A 26,894-nucleotide genomic window follows, 5' to 3' on the forward strand; every position below is an offset into this window, starting at 1 on the left:
TATGCCCCTTTTTATTAAGTCTGGTAATCTAAGAATTAGGGAACATACACCCTAATTGACGCGAATCCTAAAGATAGATCTATCGGGCCCAACAAGCCCCATCTAAAGTACCGGATGCTTTAGTACTTCGAAATTTATATCATATCCGAAGGGTGTCCCGGAATGATGAGGATATTCTTATATATGCATCTTGTTAATGTCGGTTACCAGGTGTTCACCATATGAATGATTTTTATCTCTATGTATGGGATGTGTATTGAAATATGAAATCTTGTGGTCTATTATTATGATTTGATATATATAGGTTAAACCTATAACTCACCAACATTTTTGTTGACGTTTTAAGCATGTTTATTCTCAGGTGATTATTAAGAGCTTCCGCTGTCGCATACTTAAATAAGGACGAGAATTGGAGTCCATGCTTGTATGATATTGTGTAAAAACTGCATTCAAGAAACTTATTTTGTTGTAACATATTTGTATTGTAAACCATTATGTAATGGTCGTGTGTAAACAGGATATTTTAGATTATCATTATTTGATAATCTACGTAAAGCTTTTTAAACCTTTATTGATGAAATAAAGGTTATGGTTTGTTTTAAAATGAATGCAGTCTTTGAAAAACGTCTCATATAGAGGTCAAAACCTCGCAACGAAATCAATTAATATGGAACGTTTTTAATCAATAAGAAAGGGACATTTCAAATAAAAGGCGTCGGAAAATAAGAATTAAAAAGAAATGACTTATAGAACTTAAAAACACTAAACTAACCCAACCTTATTACTATCACTAACTTAAAATTATAATCGCAAATTGAGATTACTAATTGGAATGATAATTGATAACATAGGTGAAAAGTGTCTAAAAATATTAAAGCTTACAAGAAAAACTATATCCTAAATGGCAATAACTTAAAAAGAACTAAAACTTAAAAAGGCGTCGCAAAATTCTAAAGCACCTAAATCTTAGTCTAAAGAAAAAGCACTTAAGGGATTTTACGGCAAAGCCTAAAAATCTAAAAAATAACTATGGCAAAAACTAAGTTTAAAACTAAATACGAGCGAAAAATACAAATATTACGCTAAAACAATTAAAAAGGGACAAAATATAAAAATATACTAAAAGTTGTAAAAAGTACAATTTTTATAAAAATTTTATTTTTATATTATTTATTTTATAAAACTATTAATTTTATATATAATAAAACTAATTAAAATTTAAAATACAATTTAATTTAAAAACTTAAACTAATTATAATAATAATTAAGTAATTAGGGTTTATTAATAATAATAATAATTATCCGTAATAAATGCTGATTAGGGTTTCTGTCAGTGTCAGGGTGGCTCCGCGAGTTGCGGTGCCCGAAGCAGCAAACTCCGCGAGTCACGGGGTTCCAATTTTCAACTCAGGCACAGTTTTTTAAATCGACGTTTTTTTTTATATTTTAAATAAACACAAAATATTTAAATAAAACTTATAATTTTTATTAAATAAAAATAAAAAAACTTTACAAAACTTAAATATTTAACAGATTCTTAAAAATATTTATATTTTTGTTTTCTTTTTATGTTTTCGAATAATTAAAAACGTATTTTAACAAAAGTGAATTTTAATAAAAGTAAACTAAAAATAAAATTTTTTTTTTTTTATAATTATTAGCGTTGCGCTTCCGGCTTTTAAGCTAGATTGTCCCCGGCAGCGGCGCCAAAAATACTTGATGTTATGCGAGGTGTATATAAAATAGCTTTTAAGTTTTAGCAGGAAATACTATTAAATACGATACAATTTTACACAAGATATTTATTTATTTATAGAATGGATATACTTAAACCTTGCTACAACACTTATAGGCAGTGTACCTAATCGTACAGTAGTGTAGTTTTTAGTAAGTCCGGTTCGTTCCACAGGGAAAATCTTTAAACAAAGCTTAACGCTATATTAGTTTACTTTTATAAAAATACAAATATATATATATAAGTAATATTATTATTATAAAGGGGTTTTTTTACCGTTTAATGACCGGTTTGTCGATTTTAAAACTTTAGTCGCAGTTAAAACCAAATGTAAAATATAAATACAAGACTTAATTTAAAGCGTAAAGTAAATAACGATAATGAAATTGCGAATAATAAAAGTGTGATAAAATAAACTTGCGATAATTAAAAAGTACGATAATTAAAAGTGCAATTAAATACAATAACAATAAAAATGCGATAATTAGAAGTGCAATTAAATATAAAATAAAGGAAATTAAATATGAAATAAAAGAATTATGCTTATTTAAACTTCCGTAATCATGATGTTTGACGTGTTGATTTTAGTTTTATGCCCATGGGTTAATTGTTCTTTGTCCTGGATTATTTAATATGTCCATACGGATTTGTCCATAATAGTCCATCAGTCATAAATATAAAGAGCGAAAGCCTTCATCAAATTATTCTTATTCCCGAAGTCAAATATTTCAACTAATTGGGGATTCGAATTGTAACAAGGTTTTAATACTTTATTTAATGAATACACCAGGTTATCGACTGCGTGTAAACCAAGGTTTTACTACTTTGTTAACAATTACACCAATTACTCTTGAATGTAATTCACCCCTGTTTCAACAAGTCTATTAACTATTAATCCAGTTCCGTGTCCGGTAAAATGAATAATTATTGGTATTTATAGATATCCCGCCCACCATACCCAGTCAAGCGTATGTGGTTATATATAAATACGTCGAATTATAAGTTTGTATATTAAATTAACAAGGTATTGTTTAGTTAATATAAAACCCATTAATAGTCCATAGTCTAATTTTCACAAGTGTCGTTCTTTTATCCCAACCCCAATTATGGTACAAGGCCCAATTACCCAATTTTAGTAATTAGCCCAACATCATGATTACTTCGTTTTAAATAAGCATAATAATAACTTAGCTACGAGATATTAAATTAAAAAGGTTGAACATAACTTACAATGATTAAAAATAGCGTAGCGTTACACGGACATAATTTCGACTTACACCCTTACAACATTCGCTAACATACCCTTATTATTAGAATTAAAATTAATATTAAAATTAAAATATAAATTATAAATATAAATATTACATATAGATAGATGGATGGATATATATTATGGATTTTTGCGATCAAACTGCGTTTGCTTTTATAGGGATTTTCGTCCAGGTAATCTCCGCGACTCGCGGCATTTTTTCCAGCTCACCAACTTTGGAGTCTTTCTTGCCGACGGATTTTTATTATTTATATAATATATAAATAATTATAAGAATTATTTAAATATTATATTATATTTATGTGCATAGTTGACTTATAATTTTTAGTCCGTTGCGTCGAGCGTTGAGAGTTGACTCTGGTCCCGGTTCCGGATTTTCGAACGTCCTTGCGTACAATTTAATATCTTGTACTTTGCGTTTTGAATCTTGTACTCTTGTAATTTCGAGACTTTTCTCATCAATAATTGGAACCTCTTTGATTGTCTTTTGTACTTTTGAGCTTTTTGGTCGTTTGCGTCTTCAATTCGTCGAATCTGTCTTTTGTCTTCACCTTTTATTATTTAAACGAATATCACTTGTAAATAGAACAATTGTAACTAAAAGCTTGTCTTTCTTGGGGAATAATGCTATGAAATATATGTTCGTTTTTAGCATTATCACTCACTGGCATAATTCCTATTTAGACTGCCGACACTTCTTCACGGCCCGTGTATCGTGCACTATTTGAAATCAGGGGCGGATAAAAGTACTCAGATAATTCCCAAATTTTTAAATTAAATATATCTAATTATTCTAGTCATTAAATGTTTGAAATTATTATATAAAAATTAAATTAATTATTAGCCCCCAATTCCAAGTAAAATATACGGAGTGTTAAAACTTAACAACTAGATTCTAAATATATTTTTACCAAAGCTATAATCCATATAACTTATTTTCGAATCACCGATTATTTTTAACATCACATAAGTTCCTTTCTAACTTGTTTAATATCGATCGAATGATAAATGAGTGCCACAGTCGTTCACTAAATAAATTCAAAATCACATATATATTTAATATTCTTCAATTATATATGTATATATATTTTATATAATAATTATTATAATATCATATTTTATTTTATTTTACATAAAAAATTCTAATAACTAAATCATATGATATTTCAATTATATTTCAATTTATTATTATTATATATTTATATGTTTAAATATATAAGTATCTATTTACAATTAGTGGTTCGTGAATCGTCGAGAGCAGTCGAAGGTCAAATGATATTATGAATATATTTTACAAACTTTGTTACTCAATATTACAGACTTTGCTTATCGTGTCGAAATCAAATAAAGATTAAGTTTAAATTTGGTCGGAAATTCCCGAGTCGTCACAACTGTGTTGGTTTATATTCTGGGATCTTATTTCATGATTAATTACTTTCGTTAATGCCATACAACATGCCATTAAGTACTTAGTTACTTAACTTGATCCCCGAATACTTTTATGACTGTTAGTGTCACTTGAAGTTTAGAACGAGCTATATGTTTTGGTACACGTTTAACTTTTGTCGTAATTGGAATATATGACTACGTATTACTAATTGTTATTTCCTAATAACAATTACTTGGGTTTTTGGTTGCTTAATTACGCTTAGTAATTTACTTATGCTCACTAGTTAGTCTTGTTGGACTTTCTACCTTGTTGGACTTTCTACCTTGTTGGACTCAAGCTCTTCCTACTCTAGCTAATGGACTATTTAATTAGCCCAATTTTAAGTGGATTATGACCCATATAAATGTAAGACAAAAACCCATTTATAAGAGCCAACATACTAGCATTTTTATTCACCATAATCACAATTGTTGCATGGGATCCTAACAATAAGCACCACCTTTAGACCACCACTAACCAAAAAGCAAAAAGGTGTCCCCCTTGTCCCCCCATACACCCACGGCCAACCATCACCAAATCCCCTATAAATACCAAGAAAATCTCATCCATTTCATACTTGATCTCATTCACATTTTACACACACTTACTCCCTAATTCTCTCTCTAGTCTTTCTTACTCTAAAAAGTGTAAGTTTCAAATTTTCTTCTTCTTATTTTCTTCTTATTTTCTTCTTATTTTCGACATCATCATCATCACTAAAGGATCAAGTTTTTTAGCTTCTTGATCTTGTTATATCTTGAAGATTCAAACTTTGATTTGAATCCTTCAAGAACATGAAAGATTCAAGCTTTCTAGCTTTGAATCTTCATTACTTTTGTTGAATCTAAGTTTTCTAACTTATGATCTCTTTTATTTTGTTAAAAGATCAAAACTTGTGTTTATGATCTTGATGAAACTTGAAGATCTAGCCTTTTTCTTTAATGATCTTTAAGAACATTAAAGATCCAAGCTTTCTAGCTTAGGGTTTTATTATTTTGTTAAAGATCTTAGCTTTTTAGCTTATGGTCTCATTACTTTCAATAGATCTTAGCTTTCTAGCTTATGGTCTCATTAATCTTGTAAAGATCCAAGCTTTCTAGCTTAGGGTTTCTTAATATTTGAAGATCTAAGTTATTATTGTAGATCTCACTTGCTTGGAACCTTTTTATGATTTTTATGGTGATAAAAATCAAGTCTTCATCATCTCATATGATGAAGATGCACAAACTTGTGTCAAAAGGACAAAGGTTGAAGCTTTATTGTGTTTATGCAATAAAGAGACAACCTTGATGTTCAAAACTTATAGGATGTTAGATTTTACTCTTAGTTGTGTGTTGATGGTTGAAACTTGGTCAAACTGATGCTAAAACATCAAAGAGTTGAACACTTGAAGCTTACACGCATCAAGGATGAGAACCGTGATGAGCATCAAGCACCAAGAAACCCACCGGAGCACTTGTTTGCTATTTTTTGGGGTCTGATCAGACTCCTAGGACTTCTGAAAAATTAATTTTCAGATAGTTCGTTTCGAGTAGATGACTTTTTGTTTAGGACTCGCCTAAATCCCATATACGGTTTAGGATTTATAGCCTTCCGAAAGTCACTACGCCGTTGTAACGACGTGCTGAAAATTCTGACCTACTCGCGCTTGAACCGTCGCCACGGTCAAACGACATCGAGTTAGGATCTGAAAATTTGACATCGGTTAGAGGACTCACATACGGAGCCTTGGCCACTGACCATGCATCTTTTTGTTTTGTATAGAGGTCGTAGCAGCTGTCCGAAGTCAGCCTTTTGTTTCGATCTCTATTCTTGTTAAAAACTTACTTTAGCTTTTACGAATGATGATGATGATGATGATGATGATACTTAAGACTTAATTTATTCACTTTTAAACTTTTGGGGACAATATACTGACTTAGTGACCTTTGACTTAGGTTGACGACCTTTCAGACCGACTTACTACTTGCATACTTTTTATATCGACTTTTACTGCACATTCACTGTGAGTTATAGCTTCCCTTTTTACTTTAACTATTTTTGGGACTGAAAATACATGCGCTTTTTATGTTTTACATACTAGACACGAGTACTTAAACTTTATATATGTGTGGGTGACATAACGGCACAAAGATTCCCCTTAGCATGGTACCGTTTAATCATTGGTTTATGAACCGGTGAACGCGAATCTTAGATATGGATCCATAGGGTTTGACATCCCCACTCGGGCTAGTCGCGCTAGCATTCAATGGGTGTTTAATACTTCGTAAACAGACGCACTCGCCAAGTGTACTTTTAGGGGGTAATATTACGTTAAGTTAGTTATCGGGTGCCCACGGATAAGCATATACTTTTCATACTGTTTTGAATACGAAATCTCGTGGTCTACATTACATTACTGATTACAAACAAACTATAGCTCACCAACATTCGTATTGACCTTTTAGCGTGTATTTCTCAGGTGCTTAGACGTTGTTGCTTCCGCTGTTAGACTTGCTGTCTTGATGTTATAGACTTGCTGTGTTAGACTTCCGCTGCATTACTTAGAGATGTCTCAATCATGGAACTTTTATTTTGCATTCGCAACTTATGTTATTTTGAATAATGGCTTTGTAACGACCTTTGTGTCACGTTATCTTTTGTAAAACGTTACCTTTTCATGAATGCAAAACTTGTTTTAGAACAGCATATAGTATTATACCGTGTAATGGACCTGTTATTGACGATTTGTACATGATGATTTTGTACGGGCATTCACAATTAATGACTAGTGATTACGTTCCAAACTCATTACATAACACTATTTCAAGTGTTTAAGTACACCACATTGCCAAATCTTTTAATATACGCAATATTGACCTTATATTGCCTTTGACCACGCTTGACTTATGTCAAACTCACCCATAATCACTAATGGCTAGTGATTATGTCTCAAAACACCAACTAATACATAAATCAAGTATTTACATACTTAAATTACCAAAGCTTCACTCTACTCTTAGTTTGACACTAAATCAAAGTCAACATCCAATTTTGACCAATACTTGTTCTTGAGAACATCAAAAACACCAACACACTTCAAATCCAGTGATTAACACTCAAACCCATAACAAATATAACCAAATTCGTCATCTAACCCTAAACCTATAATAATCGAGTTCACTTACACAATATATACAACAAAACCCTCAATTTCATAAGAAATGGAGTTTATAACCCAACACTAACTCAAACCCTAACTCAAATCAAGAATCAAACACTACAATTCGGATATATGGGTTTACCTTAGCACTAAAATGAGTTCTAGTAGCTAGATCAAGAATGACACACCAATTTGGGCAATAATCAACATCTTCTTCTTCCTCTAGCTCATTCTCTCTATAGAGTTTGCTTCCTCTCTCTAAAATGGAGTTTGGTGGATGAGAATGAAGATAAGAATGAGTTTTGGATCAGATCTCAAGTCATATACACGTTTACAAGTGAAAAGACCACTTTACCCTTCTAAAACCCCCAAAAACGAGTTCAAAACTGTTTCCTAGCTCAAATCTCGCGACCGCGAGGTCATGGTCGCGACCGCGATCTGCCTCCAGGACTAGTAAACTTGTTTTGGTCAAACTTTCAAACCGCAACTCCGTTTTTGATGAATCAAATATCGTTGAAAACTTAATAAGGTCTAATTTCCAATGGTAAGGTTCTAAAACATTAACTCATACTTTATTTGGGGTCAAAAGATACGATTACATACCTTGTAACTCAAATGAAGTCCCAAATAACATGTAACTGAAAAATGGGGTGTTACACCTACAAACCACGATCAGTCAGTCAAATGATTTTTCTCAACAAGGAAAGGAGACTCGTCACCGAAAAGTTAAGTGAGACGTCGGAAAACACTAAACCATCCCCATGAATAACAACTAAGGGGAAAAGAAAAGCATCAAGGTTTTTAGTCCAAGGAGGGAGGCCACACCAAGGAAAAAGGGGAACGACACAAGGTGAAAAAACCCGGTGCTGGTATGATGAAGATAAAGGTGGGGAAGGAGGATAATTACAGTAAAAGTATGAGACTAGTATAGTATAATGTAACCCTGCATCACTAGCTAGATAATTTGACGACCAGAGACTACAAGTTACATAGGAAAACCTTGTCACGGGTGACAAAAATCCATCGAAAAACTCCCAAAAAAACATTTGTGGGTCTCTCCGGACAGCCGATAAGATGCCGGTTGCTAGAGGCTATCTTTCGTGAAAAGGAGGCATGATGGGCTTACAATGTCATGGTCAATTTGGCAGCCATAAGCACGACTAATTGTGAAGCTGTGAGGTTGGTGATGGTTGTTTGGTGTGAAAGATTGGGGCTCACTTTGTTTTTTTTTTTTTTTTTCATTCTTCATTCGTGAATCTGTCGATGAATGTTGTTAGAAATGTAAATGAAGATCATGTGCATTACTAGTTTTTAACATAAAATTTTAATGGCCTTTTTACTTCGTGTTTTTGAACATTTTACTTTGATTGTCCCAACAATAGTTAGTAGTCACTGACGCAGCCCACCAAAAGTGAAGTGAGACACTCGATCATATATGTGCTTTCACTTTGATTTTTTTAACAACGCTTAAAAGTCACTGATGGAATCCACCAAAAGTAAAGCGAGGCACCCGATCACATATGTACTTTCACTTTGCAATTTTATGTTAAAAAAAAATAGACACAATAATATGTATATTTTGCATGTTAAATGTTATATCATGATTATATTTTTATTTTAATCAATATATATTTTATTTTAATCAGTTTATTAAATATTATACATTAATTTAATAGTGAAAAGTTGGAGGTAGAAATTAACGGGTATGAAAGTTTTAGTGGAATGTTAGTCTCCCCAAATTTGAACTCGAGTACATTTTTACAAAGATAGAAAATCCGAAATCTAAATGTTTAAATAATGATAATGATATACTTCTTTATGAATTTTGTAATACAACATTTAAAGTTGTTGAGATTGTGCATAATTTCATTGTACATAATAATATGTATATAATAACTTTAGAGTACCAATTATAAAAATTAATAATATAATTATTCACGTTAACGACAAATTTTACTAGCTCGAAAATCTTTTTTTATTTGTAGTTACATAATATAAATTATAATTATAAATTTATATAAATATAAATTATAATTATATAACTACACTTATATAATTCATGTATATGTATATTTGTGTAATTATTTAATCATATACATTTATTTTATATTTTATATTTATATAATAATAATATAAATGTATAAAATAAAAAAAATAAAAAATAATACTTTAATATAAATTACTAATTAATTAATTAATTATTTAAATTAAATTAAATTTAATTTTAAATCAAAATAAATAGAAATCAAATCAAATACGACGCCGATATCTCGTAAGGATATAATCGCAATAACCCTACTTCGTCACCGTATTCATAATATTTCCCCAAGCCTTGGCACACGCATCGCGTAAATCGTCATCTCAGAACGATATACACACTTCTGAACTTGAGCCAACTATAATTACACAAATAGGTAATCAATTATCAATATCTTACAGTACTAGTTTTTTTGAGCGTTCTCTTTTCTCCTAATTTAATTTAATATAATTAATAATTAATAATCATCGATTATTGATTATCTATGTTATTGCTTTCAATTTCTCCTAACACTACAGCTAGGGTTTCATGAACTTTACTCTTGTAGATTTTATTTAGTCATAATACTATTCTTATTATCTTATTAAGGTTATTTCCACTATGTTGAAATTACAATATCTCTCTTTTAACAGCTCTAATTGTCCGATATATGTAAAGATTAGTATATAAATGTATCGTTATGTTTGTTGTATGTGCAGTTAATAGCTTAATATACAGTTGGACTTATGGATTCTGTAGATACAGAGCTTTTTCCTGCTATTCAGGTATTCTTAGTTTCCTGTATTTTGTTGTATGATATTTCTAGGGTTTCTAAACTGAAATTATAGCACTCGAAATTAAGTAGATATGTTTTATGCAACTCTATGTTGTTTTTGAAGATGTCACATTTGTATGTTATCGGTGACTCTCCAATGCTGTTACTTTTATAATAAATCTAACCGCGTAGAATAGGGTTTTTTATTTTATTTTGGACATATAAACGTATTATACAATATACAATGGTGATTTGCTTTCTATAGGACGTTCTGCTGGAGTTTCGTGCTGGCAAAATGCATTTGGAAGGAACACGTGTTGTTGCTGATCCTCGTAAAGGGCTTGTTCGCATTGGAAGAGTATGATCAATCTTATGCATGTTTTATATTTATCACATATACATTATTTACCTGTTATACTTATAACGTGTTTTATGTCTTATCTTAAGCATTACTTTACTTTATGAATTGAACTATTGAAACATGCATAATTTGAAAATTACTTTACTTTATAAATTGAACTATTGAAGTGTTGACTTTTTGCAGGGTGAGGAGGGACTAGTTCATATTCAGTGGCTGAATCGGGGTAATGACACGATTGAAGATGTATCCTAGTTTCTGCTGTCGTACATTTCGATATTATTTGCGTGAATTTAGTCCGACTATTAGCTTTAAATATATGTTCAACTCTATCCCGAAATAGTTCTTTGGGAAAATTAGCTATTCCACATTTCATAGCTGCTAGTGTTTAGCTTGAATACTTTTTTGAATATCTGGCTTGTTCTTAACCCAAGTTAATATAGGATCAGATTGTTTTCCCTGAAGAGGCCGTTTTTGAAAAGGTATATTTTTATATGAGTTTTTTCTTATATATGTATTTTGATGAGATATTATTTGGCCATATTTAGCTCATTGTGTATTTTTGACCAATTTAGGTCGGTCAATCTTCTGAAAGGGTTTACTTATTAAAGTTTCAGACAGACGATCGGAAGTGTTTCTTCTGGATGCAGGTTAGCAAATTAATTTGTTCTTTATGTAGCTATAATTTTATCTTAGATTGACCTATATTCTTCCTACTGATTCCAGGAGCCCATAGCTGACAACGATGAAGAATTATGCAAGTCTGTCAACCTCTACCTGAATCAACCAATAGGTATTTCTTACGGAGTGTATATCATACATTTGAATACATACGTTACTGATATTATGTCCCATTACAAAAGTTATCAGTTACATTATGTCTGAGAATTGTGAAAGCTAGAGTGTGTATCTTATAGTTGGCAAATTTCTGTTACCTGAATACTCAAGTTATTATTAGATCAACTTGTTCTACTGAAGTTACTCTAAAGTTCGAAAGTCTGTTAGTTGTTACTTATGTGCACATAAGCAACGAGCAAACTACATAAACATTTCTACATAGCTGTATGTCAGTTGTGCTCCAAAAGAACACTTGATCCTTATTATTATTACACCTGAGCTAATGATTGTGCTATAATACACACACACATGCACAACAGACACATGTATATGAAAACAGATTATGATGCTTCTATTCAATATTTGGGGTTTACCTTTATTTCACGGCTATGGTTACTTTGAGGATTTTTGGTGTAAACTTTCAGATTTATTATATTTATTATGTATGAGTCTTGGATATATATTTGTATTCAGTGTGTGAGAACTTTATGTGACAGATTTACCTACTGAAGAAGAAGACAACACGCTCGGTGAAGATATCTCATCACGGTATGTTGATATTTAACGAAGCTTATGCTTGTTACTTACTTCATATTTATATTATAAGCCATCCTTCTATTCATGTGTTTTATGTCACCCTGTTCATGTGTTTCATATGACCTTGTTCGTCAGTTGTCATCCCCACATTTTTATACTGTACACTTTCTAAGCGAATAACCCATTGTTGGAAATGTTATGCTTTTATTACTTAAATCCCTTAAATAACATGGCACACTAATGGTTTAAGTAGTTTGTTATGATGATAATCAGCCAGTAGGTTTATTTAGCTTTGAAAAATGGTCATTAAAGATATGGACCAGATTTTTGACATCATCAAGCACCAAGTGTAATAGATGAAAGATGTGATCCTATCTTTTGACATTGTACACTTCTGAAAACCAGACTGATTTTGCGAATCTACATACCTGATTTACTAAAACAAGCTAGTTCTTGGCTGACTGTTTTTAGCTAATAACGCCACTTGTTTACAGGGCTGGAGATTTGGTTGGACCAAGTATGGGCACCGAAGCAATGAGTGATGTTTCGTCTTCAGGACCTGTTAAATTGTCTGATCTGCAGAGAATCTTGAGTAATATTGGACCCTCAGGTATGTCATAAGTCAACATTTTCGTACTTAAAGCTTCAATCTCTCTTCCATTTGGATAGTTACCATTTGGAACTAATCTGTTATTTATGGGATAATGTTCAGGTGAGGTCGCAGATCCTGATGGAGGTAATGCACTCCTTTCTTGCTTAGTGTTTATGTACTTTCTTATTTGCACGCAGTTATACAAATGTTTGACTACAGATCAACATATATACAAACACAGAGTAATGACTATTTAGTACAAATAGACAAAAAAGTATTTTGGGAATTGTTACACTTTTTTTCAGACAACCTGAAGAGGAAAAGCTTTGTGTCTTTTAGGGACAAACAGAACATAGCTTATTACCTATTGGTTCTAATGTAATTACTGTGAATTTTGTCTTTACAGGTTTAGGATTGGGTGATATCTTGAGGCCTGAGCTTCTGTTACCATTGATGGAGACATTGTCACTGGAGCAAGTAGCATCCCATTTACCTGAGGTAATATGAACGGTTGGGTGAAGTGTCAAAAAAAGGCAGTTTTTAGTGGTGGTTAAATTGGGCATTGGTTGATCCATATGCATGTCATTTGTACTATTATCATCACTTGATTAATCAGTTATTCTTTGTTACAAAATCAGTGTGACATTGATAATCTTTTTGAATTTGAATAAATATGATTCAAGATTCTGCATGCATTAAATTTATTGCTTTGACCCGTTTGAAATGAATATTATACCCTGAGAATTGGCATGTCGTGCTGCAGGGTGAATGGACTCCGGAGGAATTAATGGAGTTGCTGCAAAGCCCTCCTTTTCGTCAACAAGTTGATTCTTTTACTTACGTAAGGATCCATGTGCTCTCTCCTTGATTTTCCTTTTCCAATGTTTTTACTACTTTGTTATAAAGATGTTCGTAAATTGTTGTCTGTGCAGGTGCTGAAGACTGGTCAAATAGATCTGACTCAATTTGGAGTTGACCCAAGTAAATGTAAGTTTTACAAAGTACTAGTTTGTTGATTTGAATTAAATACACATTTTCAAAAAAGTTCTAGAGGTGGTACAATGGATGGGTTGGGTAACGGGTCGAAATTGTTTGGGGTAAAATTTATAGAAACTCTACAGTTAATGTATAAACATGTTTTACCCCAAACCATTTCGACCCGTTACTCAACCCAATAACCCATCCATCGTGCCACCTCTAGCATTTTAGATATGTGGTTTATATCAAACTTATCTGCCTTTTTTAGTTAAATGATTCAAAGAGGTTTATACTTCTATATCCACTAAAACTTCACTTTCTGGGTGACGTTTTACCCATTTAGCAAGGTTGTATATTTCTTCTTGTTATAAATAGTACCTGAGCTGACCTATATATGAATTACGTGTCTAATTTGCCACCTCTAATCTTTTCTAAACATAAAACCCAATATGGTGCCAATTCAATATGCAGTATTTGCGTCCGAGCTTGATCAGATTTTTTAATCACAAGTACAATGACATATTTTTTTCAGACAAGTTCACTGTCTTATCTTTTCTTGAGGCCCTTGAAGATTCTGTTGCCAAAACATCAAGTTCCGAGGAGACTATATCTCAGACTGTTGATCAAACTGATCGAATGGATGAAGATCAATAAAACTAAGCAGTTTTGCACAACAAAAAACTGATTTCAACAGTTTGTTTTATTGACAGTGAGAAATTACATCACAGATTGTGGATACTGTAAGCCCTTTTGAATTTATATTCGTCATGTACACAACATTAGTGATAATTTCAGTGATTTAAATTTTAAATGTACTCATTTGTCTTTGGTTTTAGATTAGATCTATTATAATTGTTTTGCTACATCTTCAACCCTTGCCTCGTTGGATCTATGGATGCAATCTATCAGGTTGTAGCCGGTCTAAAGTAGAGTGCAAGACAGTTTTTCAATGTCTAATTTTTAAAATGAGATTTCCCTCAAATGAGAAAGTATAGTGGTGGATTATTGATTTGGGGAATTTTAAAGTTAATGAACAGTAAAATGAGAGTGAAAAAGGTGAACTTTTTTTCGTGTAAATAAGATATTCTGACGAACAAGTGCAAATACTAACATTTTGTGCATCCTCGACATTTGCAATGAGCTACCTACACTTAGGATACTCTAAGTAAAGCTCCAAACTTTACTTCTTTTATATTGATTAACGCTGCTTGTATTGTGGGTGTGTACTGTAGTTGTGTCTTTCACGTTCAAGCATTGAGAGAACGTTTAGGATCAAATTCCTTCTCACAAGGCGTAACTTAGGTAGGTAGGTTCATGAGGTTTTTGTCATACGTGTGATTGAATTGCCTGAGGGAATAACAAACACAGTTGTAGGGTGTATGATAAAATCACAAAATCTGCAACTGAACAGTTCTACTTGTTTGAAATAAATGCGGACACGGATGACAATAATCTTTGGAATATCCTATGTTCAATTCTTGAAGGTACACGCGTTGGATGAGATTCATTTTGTATCGACATCGAAGTAGGGCATGTATGTAAGCACATCCGTCGTAAGGTAAATTGCAAATAGCACAAATGAAAAACTTAACTAGGTGATTTGTGTGGCCTTTCAGCTTTGCTTAGCAAGTAATTAGGTAAACACTCGTGAATAAGAAAGTTGCATCCGTGAAGGTGCATTTATAAAAGGGCGCGTTCGTGATTTGTCTTAAACACCCATTGCATAAAAGTTCAAATTTTTTGTAACACAATATTTCTTTGCTTGAATAGGATGACCTTTCAAGATCAATATCACGATTTCACCCACTAATACAGTATAACTAAGGGTGCGTTTAATAAAACCAAATGATTAAGTGTTTAATTTTTTAAAATCTGAATAATTCAATTGTTATGATTGAACTTGATTTTGAACGACAATAACCTATTTCATACTATCTGAATGAACTTTATGAATGATCTAGAATGAACGTATTAACCTTACAAATGAACAAACACAAGAATAATTTTGTTTCACAAGTGTTAGAATATGAAGGATACTAAAAGATATATAAGCAATTAATGATTAATAGAGTATTTCAACTCTGAACGATTTAACATCAATTGTCATTCCGATATTTTGGTCGGAGGTCTTCACGGAAGCAATCTCTACCCTGGAGTAGAGAGAGATAACTTTCTCTTCCTGTCGGTGGAGAATTTTTTCTCGACTCGTGGTTAGAGAAACGACTTCTCTTCTATTATAGGGTAGATGAAGGATTGTCTACATCTTAGCTCCCTCATACCTCGCACGTGCGGGGATAGGGTATTGTTGTTGTTGTTGTCATTCCGATTTTGAAAAAAATGCACCGAATGCTGAATCTTTTAAATATAGAACATTATGGTAATGTAATGTAGTTGGACTCTCATATCGATCCTAAGGATTCATCTTTTCCATGGGCGGCATTCACTGATCCATTCAATTTAGAGGCAATCAAACGCACCCTGAAATTCATATTGTCATATTTGAATGTGTTTGATCTACCTTCTTTGCAAAACATGTGTTTAGTAACTTATAGGTATCATGACGTTCATCGGGGATTTGGAGATGGAGCTGATTAGACTGCTTAGGAAGCTCAACCATACCTGATCAACCATGTGATAGATGTGGTTACCAACTAATGGAAGTCCAGAAAAATAAGAGCATGTCATAAGTATTATGCTTAAGTGTTTGAAAATTGAAATGTATCCGACTATAAAAGTTGTCATTATATATCCATCAAACTTTAAGTTATTGATATTCTATATATGTATGTATGTGTTCAACTTCTTATAACTTATACACTGGTGAGTGATACCGCTTTTGATGATATCAAAATGATGAGTCATATACTCATATGACATGTCGACTCAACAAAATTATCAAATACATACAATAGTGTGAAACAAATGTGAACTATATTTTTTAAAGGTACTTTATTTGTGCATATGTTATGTTTAAGATACACAAAAATGTGAACTATATATTTTTTAGCCATTAATTGACCTGTCAACCTGCTGAACTACAGTAATCTCTTGCTTAGATTTGAAACAAATGAAACATGACATTTTTGGATATAATTAAACAGTAAAGACAAGTTGAGGGGCCAAATAGTAGAAATTGACAAAGCATATGACACACATTGGAACCCACGTTACAAAAATACAATAAATCCAAATCGTACTTTAAATTCGAATCCATAGTCATGTAAGCGCGAAAACAGAGGTTTAACGCCCCACTTGCTTATTTTTTCAAAATTCAAGAAATAATATAATAATATTATATTATATTATAGTAAGTACGGTATCTTCTTCAATGTTTTTGTATTTCCATTTCTTTCAAACCCTTTATGCAGATTTTGTTTCCCATTCTGTGAGTATGTTTCCAGGTAATAAGTTTATCTTACACGAGTAATAATATAAAGCTTTGCATTATTTGGTTGCTGCTTACAGAATCATATAAATAAATGGTTGTATCTATTTCTAGGGTTTAATGGGGGATACGTTTGAATAGGTGTGATCTTGTTAACATTACATCCGATTTACATTATGATCTGTTCATGATAGTTATCTCTCCTATGCTGCAATTACATTTAGTTTATTAAAAGAAGTTAATTACTTATTCTAAAAAGGGTTTTAGTCTGTATATGTTGTAGCCATTTTTGAATTATTTCCATTTCTACTGATTTACTAGCTTTTGAATTATTTATTGAATTTTCTTTACAAATAGCTCAATTTCCTGCAATTATTTATTTTATTTCTCGCAGATTGATACCTGATGTGGATCATTTTTTTTTTTTTTTTTTTTGTTATGTGTTAGTTGAAGTTGATGGAATTTAGTAACACCTAGGGCTGTATTAGGAGTTTTTTTAAAGGAGCTTAAGATGAAGATGCACGCTACGTTAAAATCGAAGGGAAGTTCCACTAGGACTAACAATCAACATGTGACTTTTGAGCTGAAACAACGAGTAATTCTCGCATTAAATAAGATTTCCGATAGAGATACGTATGAAATTGGGGTTGATGAACTTGGAAGAACAATAGAAAGTTTAACCGCAGATGGAATTTCAATATTCTTGTCGTGCATTTTAGATACCGATTCAGAACAAAAAATAGCTGTTCGTAAGGAGTGTATTAGATTAATGGGTATGCTCACGACTTTCCATCACGGTCTCATCGGGCCCCACTTAGGAAAAATGGTTGTTAGTATTGTTAAACGACTCAAGGATCCAGATTCTGTTGTAAGAAATGCATGTGTTGAGACTATGGGTATATTGGCGTCTAAATTTAGTAATTTTGAGCCTGAGGGAAGCTTTGTTGTACTAGTGAGACCTTTATTTGAAGCATTAGGCGAGCAAAATAAACATGTTCAGTTTGGTTCAGCGTTGTGTTTATCTCGGGTAATTGATCATACACGTGACCCCCCGTTGCCTATACTACAACGTATGCTGACAAGGACGACAAAGATGCTTAAAAATCCACACTTTATGGCAAAACCAGCCGTAATTGAGTTAAACAGAAGTATCATTCAGGTTTGTTTGTTTCTATTTAATTTGTCTTGTGTGAATGGCGTTGTGATTAGATGCATAATCAATTTTATAGTATAAAGTATTATTTATAAAATTTATAAAATTTCAGGCAGGGGGGGCTTCGACACAAAGTATGCTAATTGCCGCAATGACTAGCATCCAAGAAGCTCTTAAAAACAGTGACTGGAGAACACGAAAAGCTGCTGCTGAAGCATTAACAGAACTTGCTTCAAGCAATGGATCATGTGCCATTTCTCTTAAGTCATCTTGCATTCGTTCACTTGAAATGTGTCGCTTTGATAAGGTTGGTATTCTTTTGCAAATAAACTTCTGGGAGTTTACTTTATTGTATGTAGGGGTGGCAATATCAACCTATTTACTTTTGACTGGGTCCAATTATGTTATATTTTGTCCATTGTTGCAGAACTCGGAATTACTCCCCGGGTACTTGGTTTTTAGTGAGCTCTGAGTACTCCCCGAGTGCTGGGTCAAACTTGATCAAAACTCGGTCAAACTAGGAAACTGATCATAATTCATTCAATACTCGGTCAAAATCAAACTTGGTCAAAATCCGAGTACTCCCCGAGTTGCAGAGTACTCCCTAAAAAGTTCCGACCGAGTACTCTATGAGTACCAAGTCTTGCAACCTTGCTTATGTCTATAGCAGTCCATATAATAAAAAGATTTAAATGAAAAAGGAAATGAGTCAAATGGGTCCAACAGTTAAATGTCTATAAACTTGAATTCACCACATAAATGTATAAAACTTTCAAACTTGTTTTTGTAATCATAGATGATGCTAGCTTTCAAGAAAGTGTTAAGATGAAGAGCGTTTGGGTCAACACAACTATACCTGACTTGCCCATTTTGCCACCACAATCAATGCACGTGTCTTAGATCTAAGAATTGTTTCATTTGTATAGGTTAAACCAGTTAGGGACGCAGTACTTCAAGCCTTACATCTCTGGAAAAGTCTTCTAGGAACAGATGCATCGGAACTTTCAGAAGCCGGATCTTCAATCAAAGGTTTAGCAATGACTGGTGGCCTTATTTTGTAACTGTTGCATACATGAAATTTTCAGCTTATATCGTTAAATATGTGATTCAATGTTGTTATGGTTTTTACTTGATGTGGACAATTGTCGGTATCAGCATAATCATCGATTGATACATATGATTTAAGTTTTCTAAATAATTTATAACTTGGTATCTATACTTGCTAGTTCTTAGGAAAGAAATATTCAAGACTTGGTACATCTTTATTATTTTTCCACAAAAAAATTTGTAACACTTTCTGTTATAAGTTTCCTAAAAATGCAGCAAATCCTTTCTTACAAAGATATCTTTTTAAATCAACATAAATGTTTATTTCATGATTTTTTTTCTTCTTCTAAAATTGCAGGTGATTACAGTGACATTCCAAGCAATTCTGAATCTACGTCAATAAGAAAACGGGTTCCACTATCAGTTAGGAATACGGGTCATAGTTATGTGGATAGTCCACTGAATCCCAAGACAAATGATTGGCATATAGAAGTTAGTGTTCCCAAAAAATGTAATATCTCTTTAGCGTACACTCACGATGAAGAGTCTGAAGGTAGTACCGTCACTAAAATGTTTGAACGTACTAAACCTGATATCACTTTGACTCAAGAACTCGGATATGAACATGCACCGTTGGATGGCAAACAGGATTGTTCATCTGCATCCACTATTAATGCGGGTCCGGTGACTGGGGACTATCGTTTAAAGGGTGAAATGGTGAAATCAAAAGGAGTAAATCAACACCAAGTGGAAGAAGAAATTAGTACTGAAGAACAAAGGTATTTTTCTAAAAGTGAGGATCGTACAAGTGTTGATTCAACTGTCACAGATTCAAGTTCTCAAGTTGTGCATGAGCAGCATGCGTGTTGTGTGCAAACAGCGAAAGATATGGTTTGCATTCGAGAAAAGCTTCTAGAAATAGAAACCAAACAGTCGAATCTAATGAATATGTTGCAGGTAACTGTCTTGACCTTTGTAGGGGTGGTAAAAGGTGCGGGTCACTTGGGTTGGATGATGAGCTTGTGTCAAACGGTCAATCTTCTATTACACTTTGAGTCTTGTACCACAAACAATTATTACTTTTTTTATCATAGATATTTTTTGTGATAGTAATATATATTTTAAACTTTTATAATAAAGTGATTTAGAGGGTTTTATACTGTTATGTACTTGAATGGTTTTCGGAAGATTTCAGACTCAGTTACTCATAAATGGGTCAATTCTGGTTTTATTTTATCTGTTAATATATCTATTATTCAGTTTGTTTTTCAAATAGTATAATATTGTTGCCTCAATCTCTGAATATTTAATGGAGAATCTAAAAGTTTAGGGCAAAAAGTGTTTCGGGTCAACCCAACCAGTGCAACAAAATATACACTTTGACCCGTTATCAAATCTTCCCATCTTACCCGTATTACTAAATCATCTTATAAGTTGACAAGTAGCGCCACTATATGACATTTGGGTTTCAGGTTTTGAATTTTAATTACAAAGTATATACTCACAACTTATATACTCACAACTTTTACCATCTGTAATTCATATTTTTGTACTTGATTACTGTGCACATGTATTAGATGTTTGCTACAAAAACAATGGATAGCTTGTCCATGATACAACAAAAGGTGTCAAGTTTAGAAGATGTGGTGGATCAAATGGCGGAAAACGTCGATCACGGTGGACGACATTCCGAATTAACCGCTCGATTCCTAAAAAAGAATTCTACTACTCCGTCTCCTAGACTCTCGACCTGCACTCCAAGATCATCATTGGATACACGCAGTAGGAAATTTCCGTTGGAGCCGATAAGAAAATCTGATTCTTGGGAAGACTCTACGTTTACTAGAAGCAAAACTGACACTCGTGCTAGTACCGGTAGCGGTTCAGATATATGGGTGGACCCCGCTGTAAAGTTAAGTAGAAACCCTGCAGGAAAGGGCATGCAGAAGAGTAGTTTGGGGGTGGGGAACCATCGAGGACCGAATAGAAACTATGGTGGTGGTGGTGGGTTCAGTTTGAATATGGAAGTCGAGCATAGTTCCTGCAAAATTATTAAAGGCTACTTTTCTCAAGGTGACTTAGACTCTGCGTACGTTGAAGCGTTGAATTCTGGTGATGAAATGGTTTTAGTTGATCTTCTTGATAAAACAGGGCCTGTTTTAGAAAATTTATCAAATAGAACTGCAAATGATGTACTCAGCACTTTGGCTTTGTTTTTGTCTAAACAGCAGTTCATGAGTTCGATAATTCCCTGGTTGCAGCAGGTAATAATCCTGCCCATTTTGCCACCTGTACTTACTAGAATCATATCATAAGTTGACTTAACAAATTTATTATATCTCATGATATTTTTCAGGCAGTTGACTTGAGTAGTGGGCATGGACCAAATCATTTTGTATTCACTGCAAAAGCAAGGAGACAGTTCTTGGGTGCAATTCAAGAAGTTGTTGACATGGAGTTCCCGAATGCTACCGATAGGAGGTCTATTACGCAGTTGGTATCACGATTGCATCAAGTTTGGGGTACGCAATCATATGCTTAGAATTTACTATATCCTGTGCTTACATGCATCTTTTATACTCACTATAGTTATATTCTTGAATGCCGATGTCTATATTCTTAACTTTTATGTCCAATCAAGCGCTATGATATTAACGGAATGAAAATGTTTTCTTATGCAGGAAAATGCTCTTGAGATAACTGCGTGTGGTTGCGTTGAATGCTTATGAGACTGATGATTTACTTTTTTAGACGTTACAGCTCAAGTGCTTAGTTTTGAATTGTAGGTTGATCGTTAGTGAATGATAGAACTTGAACATGATATGATGTTTTCTTTCGAATATGTGAAGCAAAAAGTTTACGTTTTGGCATAACACGAGCTCTCTGTGTACTATGGTCAGGCTTGAATCAGTCTTATTTTGAAGGAGAAAAAGTGATCTGACTCCAATTTACTTAAATAATTATTATATATAAGGTCATGTTTGTGATGATCACTGTTTTATTTTTTGTATTTATATTTATATTAAGTTATACTTATTATACATCCTTAAATGCCAGTTGCAATTAGTATTACCGTATACGGATTTTTAAGAAATACTGTAGTACCTTCAATACACAACCAACTAGTACTAGAATCACGTCTCAATAATAATGCCATTGAACAGTTTTTATGGCGAAAAATAGAAAGATCAGATCAAGAAAACTGATCACATAAGCCAAAATGATCAACAGTTGAAATAAAGTAGAAATTTCATTTCATTTCATCTAATCAATTTATAATCAGAAACTTCACATCTGAGTAACCCAAAAATAAAAGCTATCCAAATAGATCTTGTACAACAAAGTTTTCATTAAAACATATTTCATTCTAAGATATCTTAATCTCCATTGGGACCTCGTTTTCGCCATCACCTTTGACTTGATTTTCCTTCTTTTTGAAGTCCGGGGCCTCAAACAACGTCACACTCCCGCTCCCACTTTGAAAAAGAGCCTCTTCTTGACCAAGGTCGCGGGTCTGAATAGACTCGAGTGTCTCAACGACCTGGGTCATAACGGGCCTACCTTTAGGATTTTGACTGAGACATTGGTAGGCCAGATTGGCAACTTTTATGGCGGTTTTTGATGAATATTGACCTTCCATTCTCGGGTCTAGTATTCTTACAAGTTTCTTGTTGTGAACAAGAAGCGGTCTAGCCCATTCGACAAGGTTGTGTTCACGGCTAGGGCGGCTCTTGTCCATGGCTCTTCGTCCAATTAACATCTCGAGAAGCACCACCCCAAACCCATATATATCACTTCTTGCAGTCAAGTGTCCTGCCACACCAAAATTATCAAATATTTATTCGATACATAATAACGAGTCTGAGATTTTCAAATTGTACACTTTCATACTTACTAAAGCAATTTCAAAACATACATATGCACATAATAAGTCCATAGCTGACTTTAAAAAGTCAACCCTTCACAAACTCAAGTACAAAACAGTATGAATATCTCAACCTTGTAACACCAATTATTATAATAATGTTGCAATTAGATTAAGACCATTGAATGTAATTTATTACGTATGAAATCTCATGCTACGATTTATCATGCAACTAATAAGGCCATCTAGCTATTAAAAGTTAAATTTTGTAGGACACAATTGCACCTAACTGAGTCCAAGTTGACCATTTAATTCGGATGGACCATATATATTATATAGGAGTATATTATATATGCCACACTCCATTTACTACCACATCATTGAATAGAACCAGAAACCTAAGCAAAGGTATAATATTCAGTTAGTACCTATAATGAAGCATATAGTTCCATACAACAGTTTAGTCCCTCCACATTTTAACTTTCAAAAATTATATGAAGTTTTTGCTTTTCAAGATATGTTCAATAATAGAACAGGACGGATCGGAAATAAAATGATCAAAAGTTCTGTAACTAATTTGTAAATTGCAGATAAAATAATATAAATGAAAAAAAAAAATCATCTCAAGCTTTCTCTTCCCAAAGTTGTGATGATATAATAGGTGGAAAAATATGTATGCCTAGATTTATATATTTTTATATATACCCCACATTGATAAATTTTGAATTTTACATTTGGCTATTTTATGATTTACATACATAAAGTTTGCGTATAACTGAACTCACCAGTCATGACATACTCAGGAGCAGCATATCCGTAGGTACCCATAACTCGAGTCGACACATGGGTTTGATCTCCCATTGGCCCCTCCTTCGCTAGTCCAAAATCCGACAGCTTTGCATTGAACTCCTGCAAATTAGTTAAATATTAACAATGAATTTTCTGTCATTTTTTTAGTTAAGGACAGGAACAATAATCTAAAAAGTATAACAGCTCATATTGACCAACCGCATCCAACAGGATATTTGATGTTTTGAAATCCCGATAAATGATAGGCCTTTCAGCATCATGTAGAAAAGCAAGCCCTTTTGCAGCATCTAAAGCAATCTTCATTCTTCTTGACCAAGTTAACGTATCGCATACTCCTTTTAAACACCAAAAAACCAATAGTTTAATACCAATATCAAAAATGTTTCCCATTATAAGCACACTGACTTAACAAATATACAGATTCAACACGACTGCTTGTGTCTCAAAACACGATTACCGTTAGCTTGAACAAACATGAGTTGGTCAACGACAGTTTTCTTTCTCGTTCAATTTAGTGCTCCTACCAAAATAGCTTGCTCAAAAAGAATTATTGTGATTATGATGTTTCTTTCACATGATTAAAGTTCTATTGGAGGGACATGATTCATCAAACACAGATTGTCACTTAGAGGTGGCAAATTCAACCCGTTTACTTATACATGGGTTGATTTGGGTATTTTCTATCTCAAATGGGTCACTTTTTAAAAACAGCTAAAACAGAAACAGGTCATGTGAGTTACAAATTGCCCAAAGTGTATTCTTAGCCACTTTACCCGATCCGACTATTATGAAACATCGCAAAAAGTACTTGAACTGACCCATTACCAGAAATGCCCATTTTGCAACCACTACCACAAATTCATAACTAACGATGCACGTAAATAGCAATAAACATATAGGAAGCTATAAAATTAGTCCAGTGACTAACTGCGAAACAAATTTTTCTCTAAGCTCCCGGATGCCATATACTCATACACCAAAAGACGATGATCTTCCTCACAACAATATCCAATGAGCTTCACAAGATTCGGGTGTTGCAATTGCCCTAAATAATTCACTTCAGCCTGAAAAAAGGATAAATTTTTTTAAAATAATACTAACATTTTAAGACAGGTAAATTGTTCTTCATATACGTACCAGCCATTCCCTATCACCTTGAATTCCTTCGGGATCGAGCTCTTTAACAGCAACTTGAATTTTTGCATAACCGGGTCTCACATTTTCATCAATAACTCCTTTATAAACAACACCGAATCCACCCTCACCTAGAACTTGATCGGGCCTAAATAATTTGGTGGCTATTCGCATCTCATCGTATGTAAATATATCAAGATTACTATATCCAGGATTCTGCCTTAAATCTTTAACATCTTTGTTGATCACCACTATACTACTGGGACTTTTAATATTCGGTGAATCCAAAACACTCTGTTTTGATGGAATCTTCAATGCATCTTTATTTGGTGTTTGTTGAATTTCTCCTGAAATTTTCAATTTTTAATCAACAAATGCTATGATCTCAATAAGTAACTGACCAATTTATATGATTTAACAAAACTTTAAATTTGTTTATAACTGCAAATAATGTAAAGGAACCAAGTCTACATATGGAATCGAACATAAATCATACTCCTTGTTGGTTTGTTTTGAATATAAACCGAAACAAGACATAAATCCTCTTTATATTAAGACTAATTTTCAAACTATTTCATATAAACTAACAGAATCTTGGATGCAAACTTGCAGGAACATTTAGTTCTAAAAAGATAAAACCTTTATGTAAAATAAGAATAAGAGAATTATGGAGACTACATTTGGAAACAAGAAAAATGAATAAAAATAACCTTTTTTTAATATATTGCAAACTATAACTACATAAATTGAGTCTAACCATCATCAACCGACATAGGGCTAATCTACTTAATAAGAATGCACAAAATGAACAGAATAAAAATTAATCAAAATGATATGAAATTAGCAATACCTGGCTTTGTCTGGAAACAATGTTGTTCATCATACTCAGAACTAAAACAAGTACCCATCAAACAATCAATCAATCAATCAATCAATCAATCAATCTATAAACAAAATCCACCCAGATTCAATTTCTCACAATCAACACATTGTTAGTGACTTTACAGTGATAAACACTATAGAACATAAAAAGTTGAACATCAATGTTTTATAACATTTCTCAATTATTTCAAGAAAAGATTTTTACCATTTTATTTTCACAAATCTACAGTTTTTCAATCTGGGTTTTGTAGATTGTGAAAAGGGGTGATCAGAAATTGTAATTGTTTCAGTAGAAACCGATCTGGGTATCACTCAGAAATCAATTTGCAAACTCGTTAGTGTAATAAAGATAAAGAAAGATTTTTTTTTTATTATTAATTTTTTTTTTTTTTTTGTGTAGAAATACAACAACAGATACTTCTCACTTTCTCAGTATACTCTAATATTTATCGGAGTAATATTATGATTATTTTTTCAGAAATTAGAGTATATTTTATTTATTGGAATTCTTTCTTTTTTTAAATAAAAAATTATTCTGGTTTGATCACAGAGGGAGAAAAAAGATCTGAAAAAAAAAAAATGCCAAAACCATCGGCGTTTAGTTTAAGGCGTTAACTTCCCTTTTAACAAATTCAAGAACGTGCTTTTTCAAACGAATAAAATCAATAACTGCAAAATATCTTAAAATCTTGTGGACATAAACAAATTATTTGTATTCGTATTTAAATTTAAATTTTTATATAAATAAAAAGCATATAAAAATGTTCGTAGATTAAATAATTGTAAGAAAAACATATAAAAATCCCTGTAAATTAAAATGACGTCATTAATTTAAGTAAGGCTAACGTAATTATGTATACCTATATAAAGCATCTATATATATATATATATATATATATATATATATATATATATATATATATATATATATATATATATATATATATA

The 26,894-nt window shown here is 32.6% G+C and overlaps 3 protein-coding genes across 3 annotated transcripts; 2 read left to right on the forward strand and 1 right to left on the reverse strand.

Moving 5' to 3' along the window:
• Nucleotides 1–9,856: 9,856 nt before the first annotated feature.
• On the forward strand, nt 9,857–14,505 carry LOC139904057 (26S proteasome regulatory subunit RPN13). The gene is made up of 14 exons (XM_071885990.1): nt 9,857–9,990; nt 10,313–10,378; nt 10,634–10,726; nt 10,913–10,972; nt 11,170–11,208; nt 11,302–11,376; nt 11,453–11,519; nt 12,061–12,112; nt 12,595–12,710; nt 12,813–12,836; nt 13,099–13,190; nt 13,456–13,533; nt 13,625–13,679; nt 14,203–14,505. Exons 2-14 carry the CDS (start codon nt 10,340–10,342, stop codon nt 14,322–14,324), a joined length of 912 nt encoding a protein of 303 aa, XP_071742091.1. The 5' UTR covers nt 9,857–9,990; nt 10,313–10,339; the 3' UTR covers nt 14,325–14,505.
• Nucleotides 14,506–17,566: 3,061 nt separating this feature from the next.
• Nucleotides 17,567–22,095, forward strand: LOC139839807 (TORTIFOLIA1-like protein 2). Its single transcript, XM_071829969.1, has 7 exons — nt 17,567–18,214; nt 18,321–18,515; nt 19,135–19,252; nt 19,614–20,212; nt 20,833–21,519; nt 21,612–21,777; nt 21,937–22,095. The coding sequence occupies exons 1-7, from the start codon at nt 17,567–17,569 to the stop codon at nt 21,948–21,950; spliced, it is 2,427 nt and encodes an 808-aa protein (XP_071686070.1). The 3' UTR covers nt 21,951–22,095.
• A 397-nt stretch (nt 22,096–22,492) lies between these two features.
• Nucleotides 22,493–26,513, reverse strand: LOC139839808 (probable serine/threonine-protein kinase PBL17). The gene is made up of 6 exons (XM_071829970.1): nt 25,915–26,513; nt 25,068–25,411; nt 24,859–24,994; nt 24,129–24,265; nt 23,906–24,029; nt 22,493–23,068 (listed from the first exon to the last, which is right to left on the reverse strand). Exons 1-6 carry the CDS (start codon nt 25,970–25,972, stop codon nt 22,623–22,625), a joined length of 1,245 nt encoding a protein of 414 aa, XP_071686071.1. The 5' UTR covers nt 25,973–26,513; the 3' UTR covers nt 22,493–22,622.
• Nucleotides 26,514–26,894: the final 381 nt, after the last annotated feature.

Source organism: Rutidosis leptorrhynchoides, chromosome 4, assembly GCF_046630445.1.
Source record: "Rutidosis leptorrhynchoides isolate AG116_Rl617_1_P2 chromosome 4, CSIRO_AGI_Rlap_v1, whole genome shotgun sequence".
NCBI classification, from domain to species: Eukaryota; Viridiplantae; Streptophyta; class Magnoliopsida; order Asterales; family Asteraceae; genus Rutidosis; species Rutidosis leptorrhynchoides.

Bases quoted from the DNA above. Each gene is read 5' to 3' on its own strand.
- LOC139839807 (XM_071829969.1), top strand. From the start codon at position 17,567: ATGAAGATGCACGCTACGTTAAAATCGAAGGGAAGTTCCACTAGGACT. The intron at 19,253-19,613 runs GTGGCCTTATTT...CTAAAATTGCAG, and splicing joins CAAAGGTTTAGCAATGACTG to GTGATTACAGTGACATTCCA. The intron at 21,520-21,611 runs GTAATAATCCTG...GATATTTTTCAG, and splicing joins TAATTCCCTGGTTGCAGCAG to GCAGTTGACTTGAGTAGTGG.
- LOC139839808 (XM_071829970.1), bottom strand. From the start codon at position 25,972: ATGGGTACTTGTTTTAGTTCTGAGTATGATGAACAACATTGTTTCCAG. The intron at 25,412-25,914 runs GTATTGCTAATT...TGAAAATTTCAG, and splicing joins TTGTTTCCAGACAAAGCCAG to GAGAAATTCAACAAACACCA. The intron at 23,069-23,905 runs GTGAGTTCAGTT...TTGGTGTGGCAG, and splicing joins TCCTGAGTATGTCATGACTG to GACACTTGACTGCAAGAAGT.
- LOC139904057 (XM_071885990.1), top strand. From the start codon at position 10,340: ATGGATTCTGTAGATACAGAGCTTTTTCCTGCTATTCAG. The intron at 10,379-10,633 runs GTATTCTTAGTT...TGCTTTCTATAG, and splicing joins AGCTTTTTCCTGCTATTCAG to GACGTTCTGCTGGAGTTTCG. The intron at 11,377-11,452 runs GTTAGCAAATTA...TACTGATTCCAG, and splicing joins AGTGTTTCTTCTGGATGCAG to GAGCCCATAGCTGACAACGA.